General features: G+C 25.3%; 1 protein-coding gene across 1 annotated transcript; it reads left to right on the top strand.

Annotated features, from left to right (window-relative positions):
* Positions 1-5503: 5503 nt before the first annotated feature.
* On the top strand, positions 5504-8498 carry LOC132917782 (uncharacterized). The gene is made up of 3 exons (XM_060978677.1): positions 5504-5875; positions 5953-6076; positions 7065-8498. Exons 1-3 carry the CDS (start codon positions 5847-5849, stop codon positions 7269-7271), a joined length of 360 nt encoding a protein of 119 aa, XP_060834660.1. The 5' UTR covers positions 5504-5846; the 3' UTR covers positions 7272-8498.
* Positions 8499-11885: the final 3387 nt, after the last annotated feature.

Here is an 11885-nt window from a genome sequence, read left to right as displayed (position 1 = left end):
TACATTTGGATCCATGTATATTTTATTTATAGCCCATAAGTAGGTACGTGACATAGGACTATTGCAGATAAATTCCTCAAGTGTTTTTTACGAAAATACATAGTTTTAAATTTTTAATATTTTATTATAAATTATAATATTATTATAGAAATTATGCATACAAGACGGGGGTCAGTGATAAGTAACTTGAAGTTGCTATAAATATAGAAGGCTGATTTTTAAAATTTTAAAATTTAGCGAGCCAGACACGGCAGACAGCGTAGATTTCTATGCTCAAAGCTAGCTGAGTAAAAAAAAGGTCAATAAAAAGTATTAACATTTATTTATTTATATTTACAACTTGTTTAAATGTGAGATTTAAGGATATGTAGTTGCAGATGATATTCCAGCAGAATCGACTTATATTTCTATAGTTGAAACTCCTAATAAATATCCTAGGGTTTCATCTGTTGGGTGATTTTTTTCTTTAATTTTATATCCTTCGTTATAGAAAATGCAAATTTAAATGTAAGAAGTTTGAAACATGGATAACATTTTTAGTGAAAAATCTCATAGAAATTCATACTTTTCAACTGGTAATTATTGGTATTTTCGTCAATGAATGATATATATTTAGACGTTTAATAAATTAGCTGCAATTCAAAACTAGATAAGAACTAATATCTATATTTCACGAAAAACGCAATAAAATAAAATAAGAATATATTCTTTTTAATTTTTTAATATTTATTATTTAAAAACGTTATAGCATGCATGAGGCACCATTGGACTTTCTTTCTAAATCATAAAAATCTCAAAAATCCAAATCTTAACCACCTAAGTACAGAAAAAACCACTTTTTTGAAAAAAACTCGTATGCAAGTTATCGCGGTGAAGGATTTATTTTTCAACTTTGAAACTTTACACGAATCGTAAGACGGGTTGCCGAAACAGTTTGCGCGCAAAAAAACACGAAATAATCTAGGTTTTTATTTTATATTACGGCCGGTCACGGCCTCTGTTTATTTTTCGCAGTTTTTCACCTAAAAAACTAAATATACGTATTTTTAAGTTAGAAGCGTACTCGCGATAAGTTTTTTTTTTTTTCTTTATTATTACATAAACACTCATACAAATAACAATAAAGAAATATATCTACTCCTTTAAGCCTAAGCTTGTGGCTGAGTAGAGAGTTAACATAACATAAAAACACCTATATGAGATGCCTAAAATTTAGATATAAAATAAATAAAATAAGAATACTACAACTGTAACATCATAATACGAAATCAAAATAAAATAAATATGATTACATTATATAGCATACGATTAACAAAATAAAAATTAATACAATAGTAGATACAATAATGGTACTAATTAGCAAAAAAAATCATATTTAATTAATTTAAGATTACATAAGATTGAAATAAATAGAAATAGAAATTAAGAGTATATTTTTGAAACTGCAAATTCAGATTGTTAACATAATTGAATATAATGAAATATACTAATATAATTTTTATAAACTAAAAGAGAGAATATAAAAAATTTTACAAATTTAAAATTCCTTTGCCTCATTTCAATTCAAAAAATATGAGTTTTATTTGTTTAGGGAGTCATTAATTCATAAAATAACCATTTATAGACTAATTTTTTCCTATTCATTACTCCCTCATGAATATTTTTTTTGTATAGTAATTGCATTTGATTGAAATACGTTGCACCCAAATAATCAATAAAAGATTGTCCAAAGGACTTTTTAGAGTATTTTACAGATAAATTGTAGGCTCTATGCTCTCTAATATGTGAAAAATTTGTGTTGTCTATGGGGTTCATACTTTTTTTTATTATAAATAAAATTGCAAATTTTTTATATAGGTATCTTATAGGAAGAATTCCTAAATGTATGTAATTCATTTTTGTTGAGCCAGCTAAAGATTTTTTTTGTAAAATTATTCTTAGTACGTTATTTTGATTTGATTGAAGAGGTTTTAAAAAACTTTCTTTGACACCTCCCCAAACTAGAATGCCATACTGGAATATGGATTGATAAAATGAAAAATAGACAGTACGTAGAGTTTGTAAAGGTAATATGTCTTTAAGTTTAACAAATTTGTGTAAAATATAACGGAGTTTTCCCAATAAATTGTTAATATGGTGGTTCCACCTTAGATTATTATCAAAAATAATACCCAAATAACGAATTTTAGATATTAGATTAATTGGTTTACATACTTTATATTGCAAATCAATTGATTTTCGCAGTTATGTATTATTAAAGGAAAGTCGTCACTACTGGTCTTATTAATTGATAGCTTCATATACGTTGTTTTATCCGAATTTATTTTTAAACCCAGTTCACTTATGCATTTGTGTGATAAGTTTAAACCTTTAGTGGCTTTAAGGTGAACCTCTTCCCAAGATTTACCCGAGAATAACAGACAAGTGTCATCAGCGTAGGTCACAATTTTGCCATCGATATCTAAGTCACAAACTGCATTAATATAAAGTATGAACAAAATGGGACCTAAAACACTGCCTTGCGGGACACCAAATTTTATAAAATTTGCTTTACTTGTAATGTCGTTCAGTTTCACCATTTGCTGTCTATTTGAGAGGTAGCTTTTAAGCCAGAGGAGACTTTTATTATTTATGCCAAAATTTGGTAGAATACGAAGTAGAATATCATGTTGAATGGTATCAAAGGCTTTTGCTATATCTATGAAAACTGCAATCGTTTTTTGACCATTGTCTAGAGAATCATATAAAAATTGGGTCACATTATATAATGCATTATCAGTGCTTAGGCCAGGTCGAAAACCGTATTGGTTTTTTGATAATAAATTGTTTTTTTCAAGGTACGAAATTAGTCTTTTTTTTATGACTTTCTCAAATATTTTAGAAAAGTTTGTTAGCATAGATATAGGTCTATAATTTTTTAGAGATTTACGGTCACCTCCCTTGAATAAAGGCTTAATAATTGCAATTTTTAAATCATCAGGAAATATACCATTTTGTATACTCAAATTAAAAATGTGAACAAGTGGAATGATAATAAATTCAGAAATACTTTTTAAAATTTTGACAGTAACTTTATCATAACCTGCAGCAGTATCATCCTTATAGTTTTGTATTATTGATCTTACCTCTGATATATCTACTTTATCTGAAAAAAAACTTATCAAAAGAACAATTTGAAATGTTATTACTATGTAAATTAAAAAATACATTTGATCTTTTGTTTAGATTGTAAGCCAGATTTTTACCTACATCTATAAAATAATTATTAAACGCATTTGATGCTTCCATTGGATTATCCTCTATACTTATTATTACTTATTATTGTAGTTTAATACACAATCTGAAATTATTATTTTACTATAAGCGTATGTGTTGAAGGTAACATGGATTGAGTGACCGGAGATAAGAAGCCACCCATTAGAGGCACTTATGGGTAGTAGTTTGTTTTTAAAACGTTAGTAAGACAGAAAATACGAATAAACGCTAAAATTTAGTACATAATTTGAAAATGTAATACGGGCCATACGAAAAATGTACGTGATTATCTTTGAAATTATCCATCCTTGATATAGGTAGGTACATTGCAAATAACAATATAAAATAATATAATAATAATAATAAATAGTAGTCTATTAGTCTGCCAGTGTACAAATCCAAATAGTCTATTACTCTAGTATGACTTTGGTCTCTGACTAGTACGACACTACGACTATACTCTCTCCTCCCTAATATTAGGACTTAAGAGCTATTGTGTCAATACTCAACAGACAACAAGACCATAATGGATTAATATGCAGGATTTCGGCGTCCATGCCGTTAATGGCTGTGGTCCATTATGTGACCTACCGTCGAAATCGACCTACTAGACTAATTTTATTTTTTACTTATTCATAGACCATGGTATTATATAATAATATGTAGACCAATAATATTATTTTATGAAATTAAATTTCCAATGATTGCAGATAAGGTTATTAATACCGGCTAATGTGTACGCGTTAATAGACGTGGGACGTGAATGTATTGTCTCCGTCTTATACTATAATACATTAATACTAACGCATAATATTATACCACATCAAAATATACATTCAGTGGTTCCAATTTGGGTATTTAGCTTAAATATTAGTGTTAAATGACCTGTTGTCAAACTTAATGGTAAGAAGATCATTTGTGTTCCCTCGTCTATTTCTTAGGAAATTTTAATTTTTAAACGAGTTATGCTAAAAGTATGTAAAATATTAATACTTAAAAATGCTTATTATAATTCACTTAAAAATAAAAAGTATCGTAAAAAACCGACGAGAGAACACAGATAATGTTCTTATCTTTAAGTTTAATAACCAGTCACTTCATTATAATATAAACAAACACAATATAATTGGAAATGCTGAACGTAGGTATATTATTTAATGTTGTGTATGCGTTAGTAAGACGGAGACAACACACACAGGTACGACGTCCTTTAAAATGTAATCTATAAACTATAACAAATTAACAAAATGCAAGCTGATAAAATATAAGGAAACAATTATCTGAGGAAATGGTAACCGCGTGTCCATTAGTTTGTGTTTACGTGTATTGTGCGATGAACGTGTGCTTAATATTTTATAAAAAAATTAAATAATCATTGTGATTTTTCAAGTAGACCTTTGTGAATCATTCGGTAAAAAATAAAAATGACTTCTACAGTTGAAATCTATAGGGATATTATTTATAGCGTATTATTGTGTGTCGAATGTTTGCGAAACATACAGCAGTTATTACCTCAATATGATAAAAAGCAATATGCATCAAAATAAATAACGATATCAAGTGTGATGAAAATTTAGTTATTTAAACGTAAAAACAAAAAAAGAAATTTCGACAAAACTTTAAAAAAAAATCGTATCCTCAATATGTGACGAAAAAGTTGGCAAACCTATAGTTTTTCAAGAAAAGAAGTTTGCTGCAGTTATAATGGAATTGGTGTGACTTTGCAAGGTGCTTAAAATGTCAATACATTAAGCCGAAAACCCAATGCGAAATTCAAATCAACGATGCTTCAATTTTGCTCGCTAGGGCTTAGTAACTTCTAACTAAGCAGCGGTTGCTTCGGAAGGAACGGTGAAGGTTCCTAATGTCCATCAAATAAAGATAAGTACCATCTTTGAAATTGAAAAACATCATTAAACCGACACTTTTATTACAAGGTTCCTAGGCAAAATGTTAATGACGGAAGGTCACATATTTGTAACACCTATAAACTTTTTCGGTCAATTGTCCAAGTATAATATTAAAATTGAGTATTGACACAACCGCAAGATTCAAATATTCCGCGATCCATTTGAAAAAACAAAAGAGTAAAGTACTAAAGTGATGACCATGGTTTAAAATATCAAAGTTTAAACCATCAGCTGACCACCATTTTTATCACCATATTATTATCCTGCGTTATCACCACAAAGTAATCACTGATTACTGAACATATGATTTTCATTATCGTGTGTATTTACTATGTATTTATTTTTTAAGTCGAAGTAATCGAAGACTGTATCGAACTCTCTTGTAGATGTCTCGTTAGGTACTCGTGAACGTGGGTAATTCTTACTACGTATTAAATATGTTTCTTCTCCTAAAAACTAACTGTCTAATTCCGACTATTTTGTTTGTACAAAAATAAAAATGTTTTCTTCGGTTTAGAATAATCTACTCAACTTAAAAAAAATCGCCCCGTTCACGTGTATTAAAGACGAGAACAAAAAATATAAGAGTATATATCATTTAAAGTTCTCTAACAAATATTTAAAATAGTTTCAATTTCTTCACTTCTTTTAGTTCTCATCAAAAAAAAAAAAAAAATTGAAATGGCTGCCGATACTCTGCGTGTTATAAGGTAAAATATTAAGAACTTTATCAATTTAAATAGCATTATTTACTTGAATATCTTTATAAAATAATCATAATGTTTAGGAAAAGACCATTAGAAGAATATGATGACGAATACAAACCTTTGTCCAAACGAATGCACAGTATGTACTTGAAAGATGGTCCACTTGCCACTGAAAACCATTTGGCAATCACAAACGCCTACGGTGTAAGTATTTTTATTTATATTTGAATGTCCTTTAATGGAAATCTATATTTGTGTATAGAATAATTATCAACTTTAAACATAATAAATTACATTATCAATTGATTTTTTTAATTTATCACTACAATATAATTGTGTATTACTTAATAAATAATACTGGATTTGTAATTTAAGGTTTTCAAAGAATATTTCAAGATTAATGATAAAGAATGGTTATTAACCATCAATGTAATATCAATATATACTTGTTTACTTATATTTATTTATTATTTTTTATTTAATAATTAGGTAAACCATATTTTCATATTATGTACATAATAACTTTAAAACTAAATATTTATTTGAGGTTGTTAAAAAAATATATAAAAATTAATTTAATATTTATTTAAGTAGATACTATAATTATTAAAAGTAAATAGTTTTTACTTAATTATAAATTATAATATTATAAAGTGAATATTCTATTAGAAATACTTATTTTTCAATATTTTTATGGCAGAATGAAATTATTTAACAGAATTTTATTAACTTAATGTGTTGGAATTAAAATTATTAAGTATGTATTCTAAAGAAAAACATTTGTCACAATATATTGAAAAATTTGAATTAGATGATACTGTTATTTTAGTCTTTAAAATTATGATTTTGATTCATATAAAATATTACAATTCAATTTTACCTTAATAAATATTTAATGGACAATTGATATTAAGTAGTAATTACAATGAAGTATCCATCAAATATCAGATTAAATCTGATCACTATCAGATTTCTTAGTAAAATAAATTTGCTATATATAGCTCACAATCCTAAAATAATATGATTTCCACAAATCTATTTATTTATGGACTATTGTACTATATATATATATATATTATAAATAATGTTCAAATTTTAGTTAATAATTCATCATTTTAAGTATACTGATAATTAACTGCTATATAATATCATATAATTCTAATTGTTACTATCTTTATAAATCGATTTATAGAATGCATCTACATCAACACAATATAGCCAGCAAACGGCCACTGATTATAGTCATCCTGATGTAAATCATCAACAAAACAGTGTTGACGACCCACAAGATTTACAATATGATCCAGATCTGACTTCTGATCAAAATCCTTATTATTATGAAAGCAACAGATTATTATTTGACCTTCATGTTGAAAGGGTTCATCGTCACGGTCAATAATAATTTAAATTTAAATAATACGTAATAAATATTTGTTATTCCCTAAAATTAAAATATTTACCAACTATAGTCCCTCATGGTATAACATCATATTATAATAATATGTCAACTTAGTTTGACTATATTATAACTTTAACTTAGTGTTCATCTATTTATGTTAATTTTTTTAACTAGTAATGAACATATTATATTTATAAGAATTTGTTGACATCATGTTTCCTATTTTAGCCATTTGTAGGCATAAAAATAAACATTTTAGCTTTAAGTAACCAGATGGATTATTTTGTTAAGAATACATTTTAAATTTCTAATAATGAAATAATTCTTTAGATATTTAATTAAATCTAATTACAGTAATTTCCTTAGTAAACTAAGTTAACTACGTTTTATTTGTTTATTTTAAATTTTAATTTATTCCCAGGGGCCAATTCAAAATATACGTCATTGTTGTGTGATTCATTAATATTAAGTTAGTATTTGCTTATTTTTGTTGCTCATTTTTACTTGTATTTAGCTATTAAAATATGTATATTTTTTTTTTCTTGAGTGTGTTTCTTGTACCCATTAATTATTTTAAAAGGTATATAAAATATAAATTCATAAAATTCTATCATATTTAACAAATACCAGTTTATTAATGTATTATTGTGTATTATTTATTTGTAATTTGTTCCTTAAAACTATTTGGATAATGTAAAATTCTTAGTACATTAATTTCCAAGTATGTAATATAAATAACATTAATAAGAACTTAGTATTATAAATGTACACATTTTTTATTATTACTATTATTAATATTTATAAAACAACTACACAAGCAATCGATTATTTAAATAAAATATTATTACAAACATTATTAAATACACATTTTTTAAGTTATATACCTTTAATAAAATATTATACTAATTCAAAAACTGATAATAAACATCAATTTCAATATTGTAATAATTGCTGGATGAAAATGTATTATAGTGCTTAATTTTTATTTTGTATGTAGCTATTTAAACAAAATATAAAATTAAAATTAAAAACTCTTTAAAGCCTTTTAAATGGCCTAAATTATTTATATTGAAACTGTTATTTATTAATATTATTGAACAAATACAAATCAATATTAGAATCTAGTACTGCAAATCAAAGAAATAAACTGTACAATTGTATTTTATTTTTAGAGATTTAGTTGTAAAAAATTTATAAACAAAATAAATAACATATATCATTATTAGAGACCGTGCATTTTATATTATAAGGCATGTGTATTGTGTAATCAATGCTGGTAATCACTTTAAAAATTATGTTATAATTTTGGTTCCTAAATACTATTAATTTATTATATTAAATATTTTTGTTCCAGTATCGGATAGAATCAAATTGTAACTAATTAACTAGTATATTAAATTATTACATATAAGCTATTTTTCTACAATTTAAGAAGAAGCAAATTTTAAAATAGGGTTTTTTATAGTTAAAACCAGGAATCACCATATGACAGATCTGTGGGTGAAATTTATTTTTTAAATTATTTGGTTTCTGAAGGTAAATTAAATGGAATTTTTGTTAATTTTTAATTTTACTTTCTTTTTCTTTAGATAAGCAACTACATTAAATTGTAATGGCATCTGAAAACTTCCCAATTGCCAAAGTGGCCTTCCAAAATGATTATTTGGTGATCCCTGGATACCCTATTCAATAGTTTTTGAGTAAAATTTGTAAGTTAAAAAAATTATGCTATTTTAAATAATAATATATTACATATTATGGAGTTATGATAATAGTAAAAACTATGTAAATTCTATTTTGTTGCCTAGTTACTCTGCTGATCACAGAGTTATTATTGAAAAATGTTACAAATTTAAAGTTAGTTCATAAAATGTGAAATGTTAATTATACATTTATAAAGTTTCATAATATTTTTTTAACTCTTGGTTGTGATGACTATTTAAATGTGTATGATATTTATTTATTGTTTGTCACTTGATAAGTATTATACTATTTTTTTTTATTATTATATAATAAGGAGCGTTTTTTAATGTTACCTAATAAAATAAAATAGAACAAGTAATACCTATTACATACAATTTGAAAAATTAAAACACAAATGTGGACAAAAAGAGAATAATCTTAGATCTTAAATTACCTATTATGAATGATTGGTTGGTACAAAACGACAAAACGTAAACTTATAAAATGCTTTATTTCTGACACATTATTTTCTAATTATTGGATAGGTAAGACAATAATAGCAACTCAATTAAAAATTAACACGAACAAATTGTTTAATTTAACAGAAATCGAAAAGTGAATATAGCAATAAATAAATCAAATTCATTTTCAAAGGCATGGTTATAGGTAAGGAATAAATAAATGCCAAATGGGGACAATGGAGTACATAATCATTTTCACATAATATTATTAATTATAAGAAAAAAAATATTATGCTTAACTGATGTTTTTTGTGTAACTAAAAAAATGTAGGTCAAAGAATTTGAATACAAATAAAACATAATTTATCATTGAGTAGGTAATTATTAATGTGACAATGATGATAATTTTATTTTTATTCTAAAAGTGTATACATCAAGAAAGCAATTTTCATGCATGAAACAGTAAGTTTGTCTCCTTAAGTCAAAACTTGTTCCAATTGTTCCAGTGACATTGCCAGGGGAGGGCTGAGGAGGCTATAGCCCCCCTGAAATATCAAGATAATTTAACAATTATTTTAATTTGTAATGGCCAATGAAAATCACTAAAAAAATCTTAAATTGTACTTTACAAAAATTGATCAGCTCTCCCCGAAAAAAAATCCTGGCTAGCCACTGACTTGTTCGTAACTTCATAAGACAAGAGTACTTGTACTACTTGTGGGTAAATAGTTTTTAATCTAATAATAAAATATTATAGGTAAGTAACTTTATTTAAAAGAATATATTGAAAATAATAATAAGAAAAAATAAACACAACCTAAATACCATTTAAATTGTGAATTACATATTTTATTTTATTACCACGTATATTTAGTTTGTATATCTAGTAGAAGTAGAACTTAGTAGATATTAAAAGTAGGGAAATTTTCTGTATTAATATGTAAAAGAATAAATGTTAAATAATTTAGGTTTCTTTTCTCAAGTACAGTCGTTCTTGTACATTAATTAGTTTTAAAAATATTTATTAAACTATCTTAATAGTATTATTTAATATTATTAAAATATTTAAAATTATGTTAAATAATAACAAAATATTTTTAAATAAAAATGTATGTTTTTACTATTTTGATTGTTATTAAAATATTAATATTGCAAGCTAAAATGATAAACCACTCATTTGAAATTTGATATTTATAGAATTTTTCAGAAAAATATTCTACTCCAGAATATGAAATTAAAAATGTAAGTTTTCCTAAAAAGGTTAAAAGATAATAAAAAATGTTATATTTCTACTTTACGGGACTCCTTTTTTTTTGTAACTTTTGTTTTTGAAACTTATGTAGTTAAGTACACCGTTGAAAATGACGGTGGTCAGAATTAAAAAAATATAAAAATACATTTTTCAAAGAATGTTACCTATTTAATGACTTCAATTTATATTAAAATATATTTTATTTTTTATACCTTAATATTTTTAAACTAATGAGCATTTACTATTTTTATATCTATTATTACTAAAAAGTTTATAGGAATAACAATAATTACAAACGTGCTTGTTCCTTCAGTACAAGTAAGTAAACAACTATAAAAGTATATTGTAAATAGTGCAAACACAAGTATGCAGAGTAGTGGGTAAGTGGTATATTAAAACTTTATATCTTATTATAAACAACATAGCAAGCCCCCCAAAATGGTTTGTATATATCATAGACTTATTATATTATAAGTCTATGGTATATATCCTCTTCCACTTTTGTATATCTCTGATATATGTGATAAACACAGTACATACATGTAAATTATAATACCCCCCCCCCAAATTTAAAACTCAAATTGCGCCTATGGTTACATGACAAAATAAACTTTACAAATAGGTACTTTATAATTTTTATTTCGAAAACCTATAGGTATATTATATGAACCTACATAAAGACATTTTTTGAAAATTTTAGATCAACTCTAATCGATTTCGTCAAAAACTGGATTTGTGTGAATTTTTGTTTTTTCTGAAAAGTTTTTGGAGGTTATTACAAACTATAGATGGTATAAATCCAATTTACTACTACCTAGTAACAGAATTACAGAAGTAACCTCTTTCGAAGTTGAATGATATAGTATTTTTCGAACTATAAAAGTGTCTTCGAATAAAAAAAAAAATCATTTAATTATTTTTCCTCTGCTCAGAATCTAAAACCGAAACAGTTTTTTCAAACACTCAATTTCAGTGCCTAACGATACGCATTTGAATAAGCATATCGCATATGTATACTAAACAGTAAACTAAACTTATTATTTAAACTTTCTATTTTATTATTAATTAATAAAAAATAATTATGACTTTTGTGTTTGGTTGTTACTTTTAAAATTGACCTCTCTTTTGTAAAGTACTTCCGGTCGAGAAAGCAATTCAACAAAATATTTCTTTTATCATTTCGTTTTAACGGATGTTTTTCTTATCATGAGATCATTG

Source organism: Rhopalosiphum padi, chromosome 1 (assembly GCF_020882245.1).
Source record: "Rhopalosiphum padi isolate XX-2018 chromosome 1, ASM2088224v1, whole genome shotgun sequence".
NCBI classification, from domain to species: Eukaryota; Metazoa; Arthropoda; class Insecta; order Hemiptera; family Aphididae; genus Rhopalosiphum; species Rhopalosiphum padi.
This window is presented reverse-complemented; position numbering and strand designations above follow the sequence as displayed.